Consider the following 22,616-nt stretch of genomic DNA (forward strand, 5'->3'; position numbering starts at 1 on the left):
AGTGCTCCAAACTGAAAATTTTGCTGCTTCAAAAATTGCTCCAAATCAGAAGGCCTCGGTGGAACTACTGAATGCAGTCTTACTGTTTTTCTAATGATGTAATGGGCTAACTTTCACGGGAAGCCAGCACAGTCATCGCCTCCCAGTGACATTTGCAGGCGTGTGTGTTGGCATTGCGCAGCTGTGTTTGCGAACGGCTCCTAATAACTCAAAATAAAAGTTGATTTGTACAATATATGCATAGTCTTACATTTTTCTAATGATGTGATGGGCTAAATTTTACGAGAGAGTTATGATTTACCGATGATTTCCCTCTCTCGAGCTTTGCTCACTTATCATCATTAGTTACATGAATATGACATGATTTTTTAAACATGTTTAGTGAAACACAGAACTAAAAAAAAGAAAAGAAATGAATTGAATGAAAGACAACGTCCAATAAAACATATGCAAAAATGTTCCAGTATGTAAAGCAACAAGGTTACAGGTCTGATTTTTCAACTTGCATGCTTTTTTCTACACAGAAAATGAATGTCAGTTGCCTGTGATTTGGCTGTGAGTTCTTGTTGCACTGTTGTTCAGTTGACAACTGATATCCTTATTCTTTAAAACCCACTTGCTTGGCCTTTCAGCAATATGGTCCTCACTGGATCACCATGCTCAAAGAATAAACATGCTAACCAAGTAACTAGCAAGTTCAGCGGCCACACAATCGGCATGACAGAATCGCTGCATTGACACTGCAGGTGTTGCTGTGATTGAAAACTTTATTACTGTGCATATTAGTTGTTTGCACTGCAATCAGGGAGAGGCATCAATTCATTCTTCTACTTCATTATTATTCTTTTGCAAGCAGGTTATGCAAAATCATATATTCCAGCAGAAATATAATCACAAAAAGCCTTCTAGCCAATCGGTGCATAACTATGTACGAGCTAACTATCCCAGCTTCAGAATCCCCAGCCCTCCTGGGCACTGGAACTCTTGTTTGCCTCACCTGCACTATTAGAAGCAGAATCTACCTAAGAACTTAGATCACCAATGCTTCTATTATGCTTCACATTTTGTTCTTTTGCTATGTGCTATAATGCCTAAGGACAGTCCCTCTAACAAAAAAAATTATGCAGAATGAAAATAACATACATAATATGTACCGTAAGCAGCCAACTTCATGCTGGTCCCTTTGACCACAAAGTGACCCTTGGCCTTTCCAAATTTTATACTCTTCAATTTTTTAATCTTTCATCCAATTTCAATAAACTTTAATATGGATGTTCTTCTTAACAAAAAGGTATTCCTATAGCCTACGGAAATCTTATGTTTTTCATTTTATGAACGTTCAATCCAGTTTCAATAAATTTGATTATGGGTGCATATTTTATCAGAAAGATAGGCGTACAGTCTTTGGAAACTTATTTTTCGATTTCTGAAATCCAACTTCAATAAATAAGATGATGGGTACATTTTAAGGTAAGTATATATTGCCTTTGGTATTCTTGTAGGCAAGGGCAAACTTGAAGCACAAGGACAGTGAACATGGGAAATCTGTTCTGCAAAAAAACACCCCACTTTATTGCATCACACATCCACGTGTTGGTTTGAAATGTTAATATTAAACTAAATATCTTTGGCTACCATACAGTAATAACAACTTCTAATGTAAACCATTGCAACTATTTTCTTGTAATGGTAACTAGTCCCTTGTAACTATATCGAGGGGTGATAACGAGTTAACTGTTGTGTTTACTTGTGCGGTGGTGAGATCAATGATACAATGATGGTTGTTCTCTAGAAACCACTTTATTTTCAAAAGTGAAGCAATGTCAACAGTTGCTGAAACAGCAGAACAGAAGGTGTATTAAACTTTTAGTCTGCTAAACAAAGAACTACATAGAACAAAACATAAGTTACAATGCCCTACAGAAGTTTAAAGAATAGTTTTGTTCCTTTCTTTATCAACATTTTCCTTGAGTTTTTGTAGACTTAAGCGAATATTCATAAATGTTGCGAGCTCATCCGCAACACCACATTTTCACGAACACTGGGTATCCCATTATTAGGCTCTTCTGTGTTGGCAAGAGCGTTCCAACCAAACGGGACCAGTCTTGCAGCAGTAGTAAACACGCAAGAAGGTGCAGGAACAAAGACAGGGGCACCAATCAAAGAAGTATAACCCGTGCTCATTTGTAAGAGAGTCAATCAGCGCATGCTTTTAGGAAGTGACGTACCACAAATCAAGCACACACTGCAGGCATAACAGCACTTCCATTTGGCAATAATAAGGTGCAATCATCTTCCCCTGGAAATGATGGTCTTTAGATGACCAGGAAGAGCAAAAACATCCATCAACTGCCCAGCCTGCACTTGATTAAAAGTCTGGGGCAAGTATAAAGCGTGCAACTCTATAGCGTTTCAAACTTTTCATTATGATCAGACCGAGCATGCTTCTTTTATATATATAATATATATATATATGCATTATAAAAATACTCTGAACTGTGTAAATCTCTCTGAGAATAAACGTTTGCTCAGATATTTCTCTCTCTATATGTATGTACAGCAGCATAAAAACAAGTTATGTACACTGAAATATGTTGCGCTGATAGTGCAGCCTCTGATATGTCGGCAGCTATGTACACAAGTAGGTTACTTCATGTTAGAGCCAAAAAGCTCAGTATGCAGAGCAGTGAGGCTTTTTGCAACTTGAGTGTTAAGTGCTTCTTGCAGCACTGCAATCACACCTCACGAAGTGCTAGTGTGCTCTATAAAAACCGTGTCTTCACTAGCTACAAATATGTGCGAGCTTTAATATATATATATATATATATCTTTTTTTCTTTTGCTTCTTAGCCACACACTCTGCAGATGAAACAGTTTTTAATGAGTATCATTCATAGGTGTGCGAGAGAAAGGAACTACATGATGGTTTCACACATTCATGCCACATAATGGTAATTAGCATAGCACATAGCTTAGCATGTCCCAGTTACATTAAATGATTGTTTGTTGGCTCTGAAAAAGAAAAAAAACTGCACCTTCTACTGATCTCGCACAGATTTTATAGATTGTTCTTTCAATTTACTGCTTCACATAGTGGTATAGACCTTTTTTTTTCCTCTTTAAACTACACCAAGATATGTAAATAATGCTATACTTGTGTATAGCTTCCGGCTTGACACTTATTTGGCACAAAATGCGTGCACTGCACTGCGCTTAATTCGTTCTGAAGAATGGCTGACCTTTAGTATTTTCTCAGCAAAAATACTCCCAACAACTCAGTGTAAAGGTGCATGATAAATAATCTGAACTTCAACATTGATAGCACGACAGCCTGCCTTTCACTTGATGAAGGCGTACAAACTGTTGTTTTATTTGCGTGCGATAAATGAGCACTTATGCCAGTGGCTCAATGCAAACACAGGTGGTCATGTACAGGGCATATAGCAGTCCTTGAAATCCCTGATCTATAGAAATATGTTTATATTGTCTTTAATACTAAAAATTGTACAAATCAATCTGAAACTTCCAAATTGAAATTTTTTTGGTTAGATATGGTTGATATTATTTTGGCAACAAAAGAAAAAAGATATTGTTGTTGTAATGGTGCTCTGCATCACAAAGCCAAAACTGATGTCGCTTGAAGACTTTCATTAGGACCTTTTCACAAGAACTGCTATAAACCTTTAAAATAGGAGCACAAATTGTATAACAGAACAGTGCACAACAAAGTGGAAGGTACCATGATATGCACAATCAAAGTTCATGCGTTGAGCCTCTCCACGACATCTGGCCAGTGCCATACATGACACCATCGCCGAAATAGTCTGAAGCGGCCGCAGCAGCATTCCCTGGGCCACCACTATACTGTCCCTGAATGAAGCGCGTTAGCTCTTCTTGTGTATCGAAGATCATCACCATGAATGGCGAGCCCGGTACATGCTCTCCGGACCACTTGACTTCGATGCGATAGTCACCAGGCTCTGTTGGGTCATACTTGCATAGGATCGTGCGATCCTTCTGGCTCTCGCGCTGCATTTCAACACGGAAGGCACCTAGAAGAGGAAAGATTGCATTGACATGGTGACAAGTGCGGCAAACTAGACAAAAGTAATTTTGATATGCTTAACTTATGTCACTAATTATGCAGGCCTAGTTATACAGACGCTGCTGTTATGTTATCTCATGTGCTGCAATGCTGCTATGTTACTCCTAAGCACAGGCATATGCACATATTTCTACTTTTTCCTACCACAGCAGTACTAGCCTGTATTCAAGTGTCAGCACTAGGGCGATCCCAGTACAACTGATATAAGTCACCAGTGCGCATAAACAGTAACAAGCTCACTTACAGGTCGCAAATGCTTGCAACAGTGAGTCGGTAACAATGGCATCATCCCAACAAGCACATTACTGAAAGATTGATTCCATAATGGCATGATTACACTTCGATGGGAATAGAAAACACATTTTCCGAAATTCGGGCACATATTAACAAACACCAGGTGATAAGAACTCATCTTGAGCCCACAGTATCAGTATTGTTCGAAGGTTTTGAAACGCAAATTAACCAGTAAGAATAGCCCCTGATTGCAAGAGGTGCCTACCTTTGGGACCTCTTATGCGTACTGTCAGTTGACCTGCACCGGCTCCTCTGGTGTCACAAATGAAGCGGCTTTGGTAGACTGCCAGTACACCGGGCTCAATGCCAGGCCCATACACTCGCACCTTGGACGCGTCAGGTGCACCAGCAATGCGCAAGGTGTAGGGGCTTCCTGCAAGAACACAGTACACTAGAAATTAAGAATTGCAAAAAAAAAAGGCAGGACAGAAACGAACTGTCAAAGCTAAAAATATGTGCAGATAAATTTGTCACATGCCTTCATAACAGATCTTAGTCAAAATATATGTTCCTGTCAGTGCTTTAGTTTGTTTAAACAGATTGTAGTAATAATATATGTTTGCACCAATGTTTTAGTTTGTTTAAATGAAATGTTAACATCCAAAAAGGGACCTCTGCCTGCTTTCAGTGTTTCTAAAAGCATAAAAACAAATAAATTTGAGCTGCAAAGCAAGAAAAAAATATTAGTATATTCCTTCACTTTTACTTCTTGAGAATGCCACCTGATTTTCACTCGCTAAAATAAAGTGAACTTAAAAGGATACATCTAGGAGAGGTTTTTGTCTTACAGTGGCTGAAAATGATGGTGATAACTACTAATACTTCATACATGCTTACCTGGAATATGATCTCCACCATACTTTATGGTAAGCAAATGACGTCCACCTTCTTGTGGCTTGAGGTAGAGAGTGAAAGTGCCATCGCGATGATCATAAAGCTCACAGTGCGCCATCTTGTGGGGTCCCATACAATGTGCAGTCAGCTCCCCTGCAATATGACAAATATATAGGTCAAGTTAGATGAACGAGCGCAACGACCGAGTTTACGGAGCAGACCAAATTCTTTCCCTATACTTCAAAACTGGAATACACTTTTGCATACCTTCTGTGGAATTTTTTTATGGTAACAGGTGTAGTTAGAAGAAAGTACATGACAAGTTATGGTGAAACAGATATAATATTTACGCGCATAATTTGTGCTACCCCAGTATTTTACCAGCTTTTAAAAAAAAAATAATTACTAGCATATTTCGTGCTCCCCGACCCGCCCGAGCCAGTTCGCCCTGTATGAGCACATTAAGATCTAAGGGCATTGTTAAGAGCTACCACATTACCAAGCTGTTAATTATAACAGATGATGTGTTTGTTCGCACCTGGCCCTCCCTTGCGAGTGTCAATGAAGGCCTTGATCTCCTTGCCCACTGTTCCTCCCCGAAGGCCATCACCAGAGCAGAGCACACGACTTGCGTCGCAGCTGGCCGCCACCATCACCTTGAGCGGACAGCCTTTCACTTGGCGCTCTGACCACATGACGTTGAGGAGATAGGCACCTGCAAATGCGATACATTGTATATAACATGAACATGCGACATGGTATTAAAGTACTACAGTAGACTCTCAGTAAATGGAAATCTGTTAAATGAAACTGCTGCTTAAATAGACCAACTGCCTTCGATATGATTGATTTCATGCTTGTATTTGGCACCCCTGTTTGTCTATCAGTAAACTGAACACCTGTTAATTAGAACATATTTTCCCGGTCCCTGAGGTTCCATTTATTGAGTCTACTGTGGAGTGTAGATAATGCAACAACAGCAGTACAGTTTTTGTTTTCTATCTCAGTTCCTCATGTTTCATGAAAAGCCGAGGTCTTAAGTTTTTACTAGTTCTTAGTTTCCTTCTGAATGAAGGGCTTGTTAATACATCTACATAAAGAATATATAAGTGCCACAAACCTGGTGTAAGGTCCCTCTGTACATCTACTATACGAAAAGAAGTTTGCAGTGCCATGGGTTTATTTTTTATTTTTGTTTAATACAATAAGCGTAAAGAAGCATTTGAAGCTGCTTGGCGTGTGCAAAATGCAGCTGCTACTATGGGAAACACCAAACTTATGCAAAACTGGCATCATTAATTGTCTCATTGTACATGCAGTTAATATAAAAAGTAAGCCAGCATATTGGCTGTCTACACCACACACAGGAAACAGATTGAAGTGGATTGATATTTGACAAGTTTCGTGCATTGCGCCCTTGCTTAAAAAAATTATATCAACTTGAATTATTATATTGTACCTGAGCTGTGTCAAGACATTGAAGACAAACTTAGTAGTATGTGCTAAGTTATGAACTGTTTATTGTCTCTAGAATTAACAATGTGCTCTGAAGATACACTAACTTAGCAGTACAGAGGAACCACGAACATACGATCATGGCTTGAACAAATTCCAGGGTGATACGAATTTTTCTGAAGTACTGATCATGGCCCATTAGCCTGCCATGTAATGAAGTGTGGTTTTTGCAAACCGATTTTCCCCACGTGACGTTTGATACGAAAGTAATCTGCCACACGGGTATGAGCTAGTGCTGCCTGCACTGTCATAGAAGAAAAGGTAATCATGCACAGGCACAATAATCATAGTGCGAGCATGCACGTGCACCTGCCCACACTCCAATTTGCACAGGAGACTTCCAAATTTCGAGCAAACCTCTCAATCGTGCGGGCACAGATATGCTGAAACACATTTCCAATACCACCACAATACGAAAATAACTAATGCCAGTGGTTCTAAAATTTTCCGGCCTTCAACAACTGCGTGCAAAGCATACTTAAGTCACTTTTGCTGTATTGCCCTCGTGTCATGTTAAAAAGCATACCATGACTTGGAAAGAGCTACTAACTGTCACGGGCCACAACATATCTCGTTCGTTAATTACGCATGCATACCTACAAAGTATATTTACAAGTACGTATGAACGTTGACATCTAAAAACTTTATTGTGGATGATTCAGAGCTACTCATGACATTGTTGCGACCCTGAGAAACAATAAACGGAAATGTGCACCAGCCTTCTTTTGTCACATGCCGATTTTTCCATATTTTCTGGTGATATAAATTTTGGGTCATACAAATATTTTGGTGACCCCACAAGATTCGTATCACCAAGATTTCACTGCAGTATATGCTACAGCAACAACCATAGACTCCTTAAATGTAACAGACAGCTTGCACACGTTGGAAACCTGAAGAACATACCTGGGGTTGAAGGGGTATACAGAGCCTTGTATGTGTTATTGCCAAGTGGTACCAACTGGACTGGAATGTCGGTTTTAACACCGTTCAGGCTCACCTCAGGACAACCTAACAAATGAACAAAAATAAGCAAGTCTATATTTTTTTTAACATTGCACTTAAGGGACATAAAAGTGAAATAATGAATCGGTTTAGATTGATAAATTTACTAATAATATTACTCCGCCATCATAGGTTGGTAATAGAGGAGAAAATCAGTCGAAGTTTCATTTTAAGACTTTGTGCCGAAATCTCTACTCATGATGTCATGAATTTCAAAGTATATTCCATATTTTAGGGACACTGCCTTAACGAAATTTTCTGAACCTCGGTATGATAAGCCTACAGCACCCTCACAGGACAATGTACTTCGTTTTTACCTATTGGGAACTACGTATGACCTGGTAGGTAACGTCATAATCTAACCTTATGGCGTGTAGTGCGGAAATTTCAAGGTGGTGCCATCACCTGCATTTTATTTTTTGCGCATTTTCTCGCTTACCAAGCAACTTCTCGTGGTAAGGGTGGTGTTTTCGGTACCGTGAAATTGTAATTTACTAATACATAAAAAATTGTTTTTCTTTTTAGTGTGTCGTTAATGCTATAACATTAAAGGTACCCAATTCTACGTACCTGGCCCAGCATCAGAGCCATCAATGACAAATTCAGCCTCCATGCCAACCTTGGCACCCGTCAAACCATGACCTCGCAACACCACCCGGGTGTGGTCGAGTACAGGTGGAAGTGGCTCAGCATGTGCCAAGAATGGCGAGTTAGGGTGCGGCACATCGTTGTAGTACACATAAATAAAGTGGTCCCCTGCAAAAGATTTAGCAACCAAAGAGCAACATGTACGAGATGCGAGATTTCTTGCAGACAATTTAGGCTCTTGAACAATAAGAGCTGCTGCGTAAGTACTTCAGTATAACATGCAAGCATACCTTTTTTCATTTCTAGAGTTTTCTAGAAGCCAGAACTTTCAATGTATTTCAGACATAAATGAAAAAAAAAAAATGTTAAAACACTTTTATTGCACACAGAACACACCCGTTGTAAGTAGCACACTTATTTAGCACTCAAGATTATTTGTAAGTTGACTTTTATGCTATGCATTCTGCCAATATTGCTGCGATTGGCATTGCCGCTTAGCCTCGCATACTTTCCCAGATGCTTATCTGCTTAACTGGAGTTGTGCGATATGCTAATTTATGCAGATTCAGGAGTTTCAAGCCATGTAGACTTTTTCACTCCTTCCCATTCAGAAAAACCTCATTCTCTTCCAAGTAATCTGTCTCAAACAAAATTTAAAACACCCACACTCATTTAAAATCATACAATTCATTCATATTTGAGACAAAAATATGAATTTCTCAGGACAAAATTATTTTGGCCAGATTTCTCTCAACATGCAAGGCAATGGTGACTGTGAATTCACCTGCTCATGACAGTTGACTGACAAAACAAAGTACTATGGCTTTAGTCAGTAGGAGGAAGGAGGGCTGGGTAAGGAACTTTGCAGCTCAATTTTTGTTTTTAAACACCAACCTTTTCCGTAATGCTATATCCAAGTGCATTACCTTCTTCTTCAGGTGTGAAAGTAATTCGGTATCGATGACTGCTGGTCTGCTCCAAATGTGCTTCCACAACGTCTTCAGGACCGCGCACTTCCACCTTGAGTTTGCCTGAAAGAAAAAAAAAGTCCGATAGAATGAAGACTACTTATAAGAAAAATCCAACGCAGAATTCACTGATTTTAAGAGTAATAACACTTTGTTGTAACGTTTATGTGGTCATCAAGCATGAATCGGTAATTTGGCACAATTGTGGCTCTCAATTCTTTGATTTTCGGAATAAGCATGTACTCTGATGATTACATTTAATTCTATTTTTATTTGGTGTGCAAACATGTTTGCAGAGTAGTTCATTCCTTATGGAGGAGAAATGAGTGCTTCAGGCTTAATTACAAGTGACAACCTTTTTCTGTCCAGTCATTTCCTCGCAATGTACTTTGTCTTTCACATCAAGGTGTCTTTTACACAATAATACTAACCTGGCCCAGCATCACCAACGTCCACAGATATCTTCTTCTCCTGTCCTACGGTGAGCGGAATGCGGCCTTCATCATCCATGAGGCTGTCCCAACCACCAATGGCTCGCACTTTTTGCGGATCGGCTACTTTCGGATGGAATGGGCTTCCTGTGATTAAGAAAAAGTACGGCATACAGAGTTTTTCGAACTAGGGTCACATAAACATTCAATTATTTTGAACGATGAATGAAAAAATAACTTCATTTCATTCCGTCTTACCATCAAATATTCAGGATTCACAAGTACAAAATTTTTCCTAGTACCAGTTAAATATAAAAATCTTGAAGGGTGCATGATCACACGTAAAACTGGAGAAAACTGGGATAAACATTGACCCAGCAGCCATAGCAGATAGAAAACACACAGCTGCCAAGAAAGGCAGGAAGTTGCATATGGGACTGTTTTATCGCATCACTTGAGAAGCTAGACATTTGTACAAAATCACGATCATTCCCACTTCCCTAAGAGCGCTGAGAGTGCAATGAAAGTTATTATTCATCTTGGATGCTCCATTTAGAGTTTTAGAAAACAGCTATTCATGCATGCATGTTGTGACAGCAACTAGCAAGTTGCCAACATTACCAATTCGGTAAGATGGGATCATTTTACACCAAGAGTTAAACAGTTCCTTTTATTTGAAAACCTGTCAATATTAATTAAATTCACTGTTGGTAAACAGTTCCTTTTATTTGAAAACCTGTCAATATTAATTAAATTCACTGTTGGCTGAGCTATATGTGTTCTAAAATATTGCTTGATATGAGCTAAAAGACTGATCTAAAAGATTTTTCTCTTTAAAAAGGCATGCATGAAATATACACACTATAGTCACTCATTTTCAAATGTATCTGATGACTTTGCTTTAATGTGACAGCTACATGAAGCTTTCACACGCAGAAAACAGTGTTGGATACTTCTGAACGTTTTTATATTTTTATCGTTCTTCCATTTCCTATTTTTTGCTGAGCTCAGAGCAGTAACATTATCAGTTTCCTGATAAACCGAAGAATAAGACACAAACGTAGTTCCGCTTACCAGGTACATCCTTGCCGTTCCAACGAACGTGAACATCAAACACTCCAATCTCAATAGGGAGGTAAGACACCACATAGATACCCTCTTCTTCTTCTTCAATTGTCAGCTCTGGCTCCGAGTCAGGCCCTGCACAGGAGAAGTATGTTTGCCACTTGCCCAAGAAGTTACTTATTATACCTAGAGCCCTCATAGATGAGCTATCAGCCACCAGGAGATAGTGCTGTCTAGTGTAGCACTACGGCGTAAGAGTGAAATTACTATGGTAGGTAACATGAGTACATTTTCAGTAGAAGCAGCCATACTTGAATACTCAACTCACAACATGTGGCTAAAGGTTAGACACTTATGCAAGAGGCAGTTACAGTGAGCACTAGTAGTTTCCTTCGAAAACAGAACGCACAAGCTTCTCAGCGTACAGTGTGCAGTTTAAGTAAGTGTGGAATCAGTAGAGTGTCATCTTCAACTACAAGCGAGATCTGTAGCTTCTTAGTATTAGGTCACACCACTATACCAAGCACAGAATTATTCATACTGCAAGATCACTTATATTTTGGTGCTTATATATATATATATATATATATATATATATATATATATATATATATATATATATATATATATGGCATTCCAGTTGTCACACAGTACAATTAAAAAAAAGGGAACGGCGTTACGTGAAGCAAACCTAGTGCATATTATTCCCAGCATTCTCAAGTAGCCGCTACTGATTTTTTCATTTATTACTATTAACTCATTTTATATTTATAACTCAAAATGTACTTACCTAGTTATCAAAATGTCAATGAGAAAGATGTAAACATGTTGAAATGACATATATCTGTGCTACTTCCAACAATATATTACTTAAACACACACACACACACACGCACGCACACACACACGCACGCACACACACACACACACGCACACACACACACACAAGCGAACATATCCGACAAATGTGGCGCAAAAAGAAACTTTTTTTCACTCCTGCTGAGGTACTCAAACTTTTGCTCATTATCATCCTTGCAAGTGCTGCTTCAAAAAATCGTCATTTACAGTAGCATATTGACCAAGGCTACTTCATACACTGTCAAGCTTGAAGAACACAGCCCTAAAAAAAACCAAATTTTATCAGTTTGCTTATGTAACACGCATTATGTTACATAAAATGACATGCTCGATCGCCACTTGAGAAACACTGATTCATATCAAAATTACAGCACAAAAAGTTAATGCAACCACATTCCCCACCCCCAGTTCTCTAATTAAAGTTTTCTTTCTATCACATGTCAAGAAATAACTCAGTATTAGGTAACAAATACAAATGTAGTAAGAGCTCACAGTTACAGAATATCAGGCTAGGCTTGTTATGTCAGAGACAGGCGTTAGAAAACTCACCGTCGATCCTAACATCAGGTCGTCCCCATATGCCGCGGGCATCAATCTTGAAGGAAGCCATGACGCCACTCTGGGCAACTGTGAGGCCGCTCCCCGTCACCTTTGGTGTTCCCCCATCTTGTGCAATGAATGTTATTGGGCTCCCTGCAGGATGGATGCATCAATTGTTTAATCAACTTTAATTATCAGGGACTTAATGCAGTCTAAAGTTAACACACAAATGTTTCACAGATTACAATGATATGCAATTGCTTGTCTTGTTGTAGTGTACACTGTGACATTGACACGGTTTTATAAACATGCGCCTGTCACATCAACAAAGAAATGTGGTGTTAGACCTAGCACTAACATCCTGTCCTTGCGAGGAATAGAACTATGGGAATGCCAAGTAAAGATGACCTCTCTTTTGCAGTACAGTAGCTTATCTTCACATCCTAAGCAATACACTCGCCTACAATGTGCACGGTAAACTATACTTATAGGTTGTAAACAAGGCTGTCAGAGGCACGTCTTGTGAATATCATGTGTTTAATGTGGTGGTGTTTGTACACATATATGTCCACAGATAGTGACCTACGTATGTCACACAAGGCACAGCAAACAAAAGAGCATTTTAGTGCTCCATGTATCACTACCATTTGTGTCAAGAATGCGTTTCTTTCTGCACAACAACACACATGGACAGACGATGCCCAGTTAAGGTGGCAAAGATAGTTGCAGAGTGGCAACAATGCGTACACCAAGAATGGCTTTTTTGTCAAATTGTTCTTGCTCACCTGGTACTTCGATGCCACCATAAGTAATAGCGATGCGGTATTTCCCAGGAACAGTTGGAGTGAACTCGATCAGCTCACCATCCCCATCAGCCGTTCCCTTCACCTCTATGGGTAGATGGCGGCCCAAGGGGCTGGTTACAGTTACGTCAAGCTCGGAATAGCCAGCATCACGACGATTCACTGCGACAGGGGGAAAGCACAGATTGCAATGAACACATGCTCAGATATAGCAGCAAATATACTAAGTGAATAGCACTACTTTTCCGTGCGATTATTGCATGTTATGTGCATCAGAAGGCATAGTTTATTGGTATAGTAATGAACACATTAAAATCATGAATAACAAACAAATTTACTGACTTCAATCTCATATTTTCATATTATAGAAATCTATGAACGTGCATGTGTATTGATATCTAAGTTATTTGTGCACATGACAGGTACTACATATAAACACACAAAAGTCAGCGTCCATACGTGCCCAACTTTATTGCTTTTATTGCCTTAACTTCTATGATAGTCATCCTGACAAACTAAAGCAATGTTTGCTCCCGTGCTTTTCAGAATACACTCAGACCTCATTATAACAAAGTCACATCTGTCATGAAAATACTTCGTTATATGCATAAATTCATTATAAATGCAACACAGTAATTATGGCAAAACTATTCTTCACTGATTTTATTATAACCAATAATTCATTGTATCCAAGTTTCTTATATCAATGTTTGAGTGTACAAGATATATTATTCTTTCAGAAAACAGCAGGGTTACTATATATACAAATAGGTTCATTTGTAATTCAGTAATGCTATACCTTTCGAAGCATTCTGTGTTTTAGAAAGTGACCAAATATTGTTACCTGAATGGTTACTATGGTAGTACTACATAGAAAAGCACCTTGCTTGCTCAAAAGAGTTCAGCTTAAATTCTGCTCATGAAAGTTAATATTAATGTTCATTGAGCTCTTTGCTTCTAACACAAATAAACCTAAACTATGTGAGCATTTACAAGTTCTACAAACAACTGAGGCTTGCAAAAACATAGAAACTAAATGAATACTGACAGGCAAATGAGATCTTTTCATTCACAGCAAATGTCGTGCTGCGAACTTTCTGGAGGATTACTCGACTTGCATCGAAGATCTGGCAAAGGAATGGTGAGCCGGGGATGGGCCTTCCTTCGTAAAGCACTTCAACCTTGTGGCTTCCTGCATGAACATTGAGCATCATGCCAAATGGTAAGTTATGTGCTCTGTATGTTAGGTTATTTTGCCTGTGTAAAAACATTGATTGCCTCACAGCAGCGCCCTGCCGCAGTGGTCTAGTGGCTAAGATACTCGGTTGCTGACCCGCAGGTCGTGGGATCAAAACCCGGCTGAGGCGGCTGAATTTCCGATGGAGGTGGAAATGTTGTAAGCCCGTGTGCTCAGATTTGGGAGCATGTTAAAAAACCCCAGGTGGTCGAAATTTACGAAGCCCTCCACTACGGCGTCTCTCATAATCATATGGTGATTTTGGGACGTTAAACCCCAGATATCAATCATCAATCCTCACAGCAGCCACTCTTCAGACTAGCAAGCTCATTGAGATATAGTGCAATCCTTTACTCGTGCGGATATGAAGTAATGAACGTGTATTGAGCCGCAAATGTCACTTAATAAAGTAGCTGACTTGGCAAGTTGGTTGTGCATATATAAGGTCAACAGCGCGAAAAACAAACACGGCCAAGGGCAGGAGACAGGCGGAACAAGCGCTGTCTAATCAAAATTTTATTGACAAGAAAGCTCATATAAATAGCTGAGAGAACAATTAGAAAAAGAAATGGTGAAAAAAATAAAGCACTTGTCTTGTCTGTTTTCTGTCCGCAGTAGTGTTTTTTTTTTTCACTGTTAACCTTAAATTGAGCCAAAGCTTAACAAACGATAAATAGAGGGTCAAAAATTACCAGCAGCGTTTGCATTCCATTCCACTAGGAGGCTGCCATCCTTTTGCTGGTAGCACTTGACTGGAAGGGGTGAGCCATTTGGGGCTGGAAAATGTAAAAAAACATGTGACTGACTTTAGCAATGTTAATAATAAAATGCTACAGATAGCTATCAAGCCTGGGATGCCCGATCTACCAAACACTCTTAAGAAATGAACAGCTGTATTGAGAAATGTAAAAACAAATGTCAACAGCTTGCACCCAAACTTCATAAGACAAAAGAACATCATAAGACGTCTAAGAAAATACCCACCAAAAATTTAACTACGCAAATATAAAAAATTATAAAAGCACCTGTACTATTATCACTCTGTGTTTCTTCTCATTGTTTTTTACAGCGAGAATAACAGCACTCCCCTCTTTATTTGACTGGAATGAGTGGAGTGTCCATGTGCGGAATTCTGGTACAAAAAATGAGCTCTGCGACAGATTTTCAGGCATCTGACTTAAATTTCCCAGATAAGCACCAACTTCTTGAATTTGATGCTAGCTAAGCAAACGAGTGACATTCATGAGAAAAGTGTACACCAACCAGATACTAGAATATCGAAGTCTTTCGCATCTCCATAGCCTCCAGTTTCGATGATGAAGCTAGAGGTCTTTCCCAGTTCACAAGCCTTGAGGCCAGCTCCATGGGCAATTATAGCGTGGCCAGGGTCTCTTACTTCCACAATCTGGGGGCAGCCTGCATGAAAAGTTGACAAAGGCATTAGGTCTAATATACATTAATTATGCATCAACTCTCGATTTGCATTAAAAGTGGCATGCCTGAAGGAAGAAATAATAACTCAAGAGCCTTTACATTGAGATCGGACTTTACCAAACAGTCATGTTTTTTAGGTCTACTGACACACACTGAGGTCTTTTGTGGGTTTCCCCTGCACTGATCTAATTGTGTTCAATATGCGAATTTTCCAATCCCAGCACTCCACTTGATCTTTTAGTGGCCTTAGATGCATTCTCCTTTTGCTAATATTGTTTCTATTTACTAAAATAATCAGCAGATGTAATTATTAGAAAACTGCTCACTGTATTCCAGGTCATGCAAAGGCAGGCCTTTTGTTATTTATCAGCAGTAATAATGAAAACTTGTGTTTCTTACCTACTACTATTACATGCAGATTTATGTTTCTTCGTAGGTGGGTTGGTTTATGTGGTTTAATGTCCTAAACCCGCACGGGCTATGAGAGATGCCACAGTGGAGGGTTCAAGATAATTTCAATCGACCTGGGTTTCTTTAAAACGCACTTACATCACACAGCAGACAGGCCCCTAGCATTTTGCAACTATCAAATTGCTGGCAGGCTGTTTTTTTATTCCCTATAATGTAAACATTTTCAATCTGCTAAATTACATTGAGTGAACAAATAACTACACAATATCACTTGGACATAATGTATCAAGTAAGACATCTCATAGTCAAAAGCAATGCTAAAATAAGAACAAGCTGTATGCAGCTGTTAGCAGTCTAAGTTTTTTCACTTACGTACATAACCTACCTGATATAATGTTACCTTAACCTAACGAAAACATTTGGAAACAGAACCCTTAGACTTCTACGGAAGTGTGGCATTAAATCTACATATCAATCTTCCTGCCACATCCTTCATTTTCAATTACAAACAGTACTGAATGGGGTGTAACCTGGTGCTTGGTGGCCATTGTAGTATACATCAATCTTGTGCGGTAGATCCGACTTCGGTGTGTAGGAGACCTTGAAGACCCCAGGACCGGCCTCCCGAATAGTGTTACGAACCTCCCGACCTCCTGCCATGATCACCACATTGAGCGCCCCATGACCAGCCCGCGTGGTGTCAACTGTTCAGAAAGAATTGAAAATGACAAGTTATAATTTTACACATATTACAGTTAAGCCCCTTTATAAGAGGCATTCTTCAGGCAGCAATTCCTGTATTTTATAGGACATGTTTCTTATAAACAGGGTACCATGCATGCATTTTTCTATAAACCCGTTTTTTACTGTGGGCATACTGGTGTCTCTTATACCCATTTGTCTATTATATCAGTGTCTCTTATGAAAGGGTTCGACTGTATGTTAGCATGAGTAGATGTCATGACTAGAATAATGTTGACACTATTATAACTGTAAAAAGCAGTCACACGGAACAGTGCTGAATGAAAAAGAATGCTAATGCGTCAAGTAATGTTAACAAATTTATTTTTGTTTATTCATTGAATGTCTACATCTCGACATTATTAAACCTATCAGATGATGGGGAGGTTTGGAGGGGCAGATGAAAGCCGAAACCACGTATATCATTAGTAAAGTATGATTAAGCATGACTAATTGAAAGAGTATGAAATAGGTACACAATACTGCATAGGTCTGTATTGAGAATCAACCCAACCTAACTGTTTGCTATAGTGCACTCCTTTAGCTGTAGAAATGCTTAAAAAAAATTGGGGGACCCTTAAGCTTCACCTAAGTTGAGCGCGATAGCGAAATTCGGCCCCTAGTGCACCCTTCAACCGCTAAGTGCATGCTTATTCATATGTTTTGTTACATACACATGCACACACACAAACACGCACACAATAAATTTGACCAGCACACGCTATTATCGCCGAATGGGCTCGTTTTTATCGTGACTCCTATTGAAGAAAATGCGTTAAAAGGGCCCTGAAACACTTTTTCAAGTAACCATGAAATGAATTCACAAGAAGAGTTTATTGCCTCACAAATTCAATGCCACAAAAATTTTACGAATCCGTCCAGTGCGAGTGGAGTTACAAAGGTTTGTCGCATGCTACAATTGCATTATCTCTTCTCTCGTCCTGACGAAAGCTCTAGAAGCTAAGCAGGGAGGGGTGGCAGGGCAAAGAAACTACTACGCCTCGTGGCCTTGAGCACTTTTTTTTTCTTCAAATGCGCGGCTTTTTCAGTGTGATCGCGCGCACACCCGTGGACAAGTAGCGGCCTCCCACGGCTGTCTCGGTAACTTGATTTTTCGGTCACAGATGCACAGACAATATTTCGCTCACAACCGATGGGGCAGATGCCGGTGGCAGGTTTTCTGTGATTTGAGCTCCTTAACGCTATCGCGTTAAGACAGAACACGTCACAATACATATCCTCTTTGAGATCATTAAAATATCTGTCAAAGACAAAGCATCACCTCGAAAATGCAATTATTCAGGGCTTTGTTGTAGGCTGTAGACTAGCACAGCATCGCAAAGCTGCACTAGCTAAATGAGGTGAAAACATGAATCGGCATTTTTTTTGTATTCTCTGTGTTGTGGGTGTGCTGACACCCCCTGTGTGCTCCGCGTGGTGCACGTGTCTCGCACAGAAGCCGTATTTCGAGGTCACAACTATTGAGCGGTAGGTGGCGTGTTTGCGAGCATTGGCCACCACTATCATCATCATGGTTAGATCGAGCGCCAAAGGTGACCTCTGGTGGCAGGCCTTTGTGGCGGCACAAGAGCGTTGAGCGTGTCTCTTTGGCGGGTGGCGGTTGCCGCGAATGGTTGTCTCAAGCGTGAGTCCCCGGCGCGCGGAACCGCGGGTTGCACGCCGGAGGCCCTCGTGGTAAGTCAAGCATTGGCGATGACGCCTTGGGAGTGTTATTGTGTTTGTTATGTTGTTGAGTGTTATGTAATTTTGTGTAAGGCTGCTTTAGCGTGTTGATCCCAACTGATGTTATAACAATTCGATATCGTCGTTCTAAAGGTAGTTAAATAAATGTGTGTTGCTTGGCTTGGTTCAACCGCGTCTGCTGTGTCCGTTCACTCCAAGAGCGTGGCGCTCTCCACATCGAGACCCCACAGTGTGCAACTATAAATTCAGCTTCACTACAATGTTTCAGTTTTCAGTCCTAAAAGAGGCACTGAAAATGAACACGCACTAGGAGGCAATCGAGAATTTGTCTGATTGATTGATTTGTGGGGTTTAACGTCTCAAAACCACTATTTGATTATGAGAGACGCCGTAGTGGAGGGCTCCGGAAATTTTGACCACCTGGGGTTCTTTAACGTGCACCCAAATCTGAGTACACGGGCCTACAACATTTCCGCCTCCATCGGAAATGCAGCTGCCACAGCCGGGATTTGAACCCGCGACCTGCGGGTCAGCAGCCGAGTACCTTAGCCACTAGACCACCGTGGCGGGGCACGAGAATTTGTCTATTCTACACGAATATCCCTTTCTGCATAATAAACTTTAATATCATAGAGTACCAAAGGCCAATTTTTTCATGCTCAGTTGCACTGCGCAGCTACCCAATGAGATGTATTTACTCACACGTCATCTGCACAAAATCTATATTAAATTCGGGGCTTAATTGTAAAGATGGCTTCATGGCAAGGCCTCACAGCTATGCAAGGAACCTAGCTTTTCAAAACTCTGGGAATAATTTTTACAAAATTTTCTGCGAACTTTTATTGAGAGTGCGGGATATACATGAGAAATTATGTGCGTGAGAAGGCAGATGCCATGATAAGTTGTCTGAGAAGATGATACTATTTACCTCTGAAAGTCTGCGAACGGCCGACAATGCCATCTTCAATGTCAACGACCTTGACACGGCTTGGGTCAACCACTTCCACGACAAATGGCTTTCCAGAGATTGGAATGCCATTGTGCAGCACTTCTATCCTGTAGAGACCTACGTCACGTGTGTGATACTCCGCACGGAAGATGTTGTTCTCCAACTTCAGCACGTTGGTTCGCACTTGGTGAGCCTCCGATGGACCTGGAAACAAATGAAATCTGTCTGACCTAGCTTCACACAAAAGATTAACTCCAAAAAAGACAAATCAGATATAGCTAAGCCAAAGAATAGCAATAACTTGCAGTTCCATGCACCATATTTTACATAACCATAGTAGAAAGAGTAATAAAAATATAAAAATAATAAAAATGCAACATAATTTTCACATCTTCATTGAAGTACATTCAATAGACAGATCACAAGTTTTAACTGTAAGGTAATAGAACACGTTAATGGGAGAAAAATTAGAGATGGTCTGACGACACACAAAGAAGACAAAACTGAATTCAGCACGGCTTCTTCAAATGAACCCAGATAAGACTACAGGCTACTTTAATGCAGATCAAATATTTAAACTATAGTTCACTGCATTTCTGTCACAAAAGTCTCAGTGTTTTAAAAGACTGTAAATACAACACAGGTTATCTAAATAACTATACATTCTGCATGACTCAAATCCTAAACGTGAGAGGCACCAAGAAAAATATAATAGTAGTGCTTGCTTTCCAAATGGGACTATGCATATATAGGCCGAACATATTGCAATATGTGAGCATTATTCTATAAATCATAATATGAACGTAATTCTAGGCATAAATTTTCTTACAAATATGTCAAAACTTAACCAGTGAGTGATTCAGTTGATGTTTTAATCGTATGACTGTGTTACTTTAAAGCTTTAATGAATGCCACTGTACTGATCTCATAGTTCAAAACAGAAGATGATCAGCACAAGAATTTGTTGAACGTCAACTTTCTGTGCAAAGGTGCCTTATCTATCAAACAAAGTAGAAACGAATTCCAGCAATAAAGCAATGTAGAAATGCTAGAGGACTAAGTTTTAGCTACGTAGCACCGGAAAGTTTTTTTGTTTTTCTCACTAGCAGTGTCTTTGGGGTTCAAGAAGAAGCAAAGACTATGTACGTGTTACATTTCCATCGCTACCATTCTTTATTCCTATTAAATGACTGCAGTTTAAGGTATATAATAAAACATGTGAGATACTCTAAGTATAATAAGGTCTCAAATGATTCATGATGAAAACTGGCATATGACTAAATAAGCATTATATGAAACGAACAGCTTGAAAACAGTGAGTAATAGGAGGCCAATTCGTGCCAGATTTCTTACCAGTGACCTTGATATCGACGTCTCCGCCAACACCATTTGTATCAACCTCAAAGTAGTTGGCAGATCCAACAAGTCCTTGCTTGAGACCGTCTCCACGCGCAACCACAGCGGAAGAACTTGTTCTAGGAGCTGCCTTGGCTTCAATGGCTGCCTGACTGTCCCTAATTTCTATCTTGAATGGGTTACCTGTGAGTGAAAGAAACAAGTCAAGGGACCTGGCAGCATTATGAACATTCAGCAATGCATGAGTGTAAAACTGTGGCTTGCAAAGTGTCTTTTTTTTTCTTTAGCTTTTTTTGGGCTTCCTACAGTTTAGTGAATTCCAATGCCACTCATTGAAACAATTTAGTCATTACCTTTAGTCATTACATTCTTTTTTTGCAATCGGTAGGAAAATTTTTACAGTGTTTAGCAATGTTTCTAAAATTAATAAGAACACTTGGTAGAAGTACTACGAAACACGAGGCCACATGTGAGCACTGAAACACTAAGAACCGATAAAACTCTAAACTCTGTTTAGTGATAACGTAGAGTTGAACAGCTAAGATGATCCAAACTTTACTTTATGCAAGAAGTGCAGCCATCAGGAATTAAAAAGATATTATCTTAAATTATTTAAAGGACTAGATTGATTGATTTGATTGATTTGTGGGGTTTAACGTCCCAAAACCACCATATGATTATGAGAGACGCTGTAGTGGAGGACTCCGGAAATTTTAACCACCTGGGGTTCTTTAACGTGCACCCAAATATGAAGGACTAGAGTCAGGTAAGCTAAGGCTTGTGAAGTGCAACATTTAGATATGCAACTATGCCACCAGTAAAGCCTGCATAAAAAAAAGTACAACATCATGCAAAATAATTACAGTACAACATAGTAATCAAATGCATACTTAGGTATGCCATGTATGTACTAATATACATTTAGAGATTACAAGTTTCAACAGAAATGATATTTTTTTCTAATACTTTACTACTACTTCAAAATTATTACACAAAACAGTGTTCTAACACTGCATGTCAGCAATATGTTAGGAAGAGCGGAAGTGAACTTTTATTTGAACATACCTGGGATGTCTTCTTCATTGAAGGTGATGTTGACATAATGGGGTGTTTTTTCTGTGGGCACGAAGGTAACTTCATATATTCCATGGCTCTTCATGGCAAACTCGGCACAGACTGAGGACTTGCGTGTCCGAACAACCAACTCCAGTGTGCCATTACCAGCTTGTAATGCATCCACTACAAAACAAAAAATAACAGGTATACATCATCCATGTTTCTTTCGGTTGACGTTGGCAATGCCAGAGAGCAAAAATGGACAAAGTGAACTTTAATTTAATAAACAGTTTTTTGTGAATTCGAGACTTCTAGTTTTACCCCTCACATTGAGAGGCATTCACTGACGGTCACATGAACCCATGATAGAAGGCAGGAACAACAATGTGTATAGGCAAAATATTTTAAAATTAGGCCACATATTTGCTTGCATACATACCTTGAAAGGTAACAGGCTTGTTGACAACTCCAGGATTGAGCCCCGTGACTCTAACTTTGCTGACATCATAAACGTTGCATGTGAAAGGACTTCCAGGAACTGGTGTTCCATCTAATACAACATTAACTTGGTTTGGGCCTGAAACAAACAAAAAATTTGTGCATGTGCCATAAGGTAATAATACAGGAAATGATTTAATTGCTTTTTGGATTGGTACACTCAAACCTTGACATAACGAATTGGTACACTCAAACCTTGACATAACGAATCCAGATATATCAAA

General features: G+C 39.6%; 1 protein-coding gene across 2 annotated transcripts in view; it reads right to left on the reverse strand.

The window, feature by feature from the left end:
- Nucleotides 1–1,781: 1,781 nt before the first annotated feature.
- jbug (filamin-type immunoglobulin domains fbug) overlaps nucleotides 1,782–22,616 on the reverse strand; it is a 171,876-nt gene continuing 151,041 nt past the window's right edge. For both annotated transcript variants that reach the window (XM_075891036.1, XM_075891039.1), the window contains 19 exons: nucleotides 22,334–22,471; nucleotides 21,904–22,077; nucleotides 20,836–21,021; nucleotides 19,462–19,686; nucleotides 16,619–16,792; nucleotides 15,507–15,659; nucleotides 14,936–15,019; nucleotides 14,055–14,198; nucleotides 12,989–13,168; nucleotides 12,213–12,356; nucleotides 10,815–10,940; nucleotides 9,741–9,887; nucleotides 9,268–9,372; nucleotides 8,324–8,509; nucleotides 7,655–7,759; nucleotides 5,772–5,948; nucleotides 5,237–5,386; nucleotides 4,605–4,772; nucleotides 1,782–4,052 (listed from right to left, as the gene is read on the reverse strand). In XM_075891036.1, coding sequence (XP_075747151.1) covers nucleotides 3,754–4,052; nucleotides 4,605–4,772; nucleotides 5,237–5,386; nucleotides 5,772–5,948; nucleotides 7,655–7,759; nucleotides 8,324–8,509; nucleotides 9,268–9,372; nucleotides 9,741–9,887; nucleotides 10,815–10,940; nucleotides 12,213–12,356; nucleotides 12,989–13,168; nucleotides 14,055–14,198; nucleotides 14,936–15,019; nucleotides 15,507–15,659; nucleotides 16,619–16,792; nucleotides 19,462–19,686; nucleotides 20,836–21,021; nucleotides 21,904–22,077; nucleotides 22,334–22,471 — 3,065 coding nt within the window. In that variant the 3' untranslated portion in view covers nucleotides 1,782–3,753. The remainder of the gene's footprint in view (nucleotides 4,053–4,604; nucleotides 4,773–5,236; nucleotides 5,387–5,771; nucleotides 5,949–7,654; nucleotides 7,760–8,323; nucleotides 8,510–9,267; nucleotides 9,373–9,740; nucleotides 9,888–10,814; nucleotides 10,941–12,212; nucleotides 12,357–12,988; nucleotides 13,169–14,054; nucleotides 14,199–14,935; nucleotides 15,020–15,506; nucleotides 15,660–16,618; nucleotides 16,793–19,461; nucleotides 19,687–20,835; nucleotides 21,022–21,903; nucleotides 22,078–22,333; nucleotides 22,472–22,616) is intronic.

The sequence above is a fragment of the Rhipicephalus microplus genome, chromosome 1 (assembly GCF_043290135.1).
Source record: "Rhipicephalus microplus isolate Deutch F79 chromosome 1, USDA_Rmic, whole genome shotgun sequence".
NCBI lineage: Eukaryota > Metazoa > Arthropoda > Arachnida > Ixodida > Ixodidae > Rhipicephalus > Rhipicephalus microplus.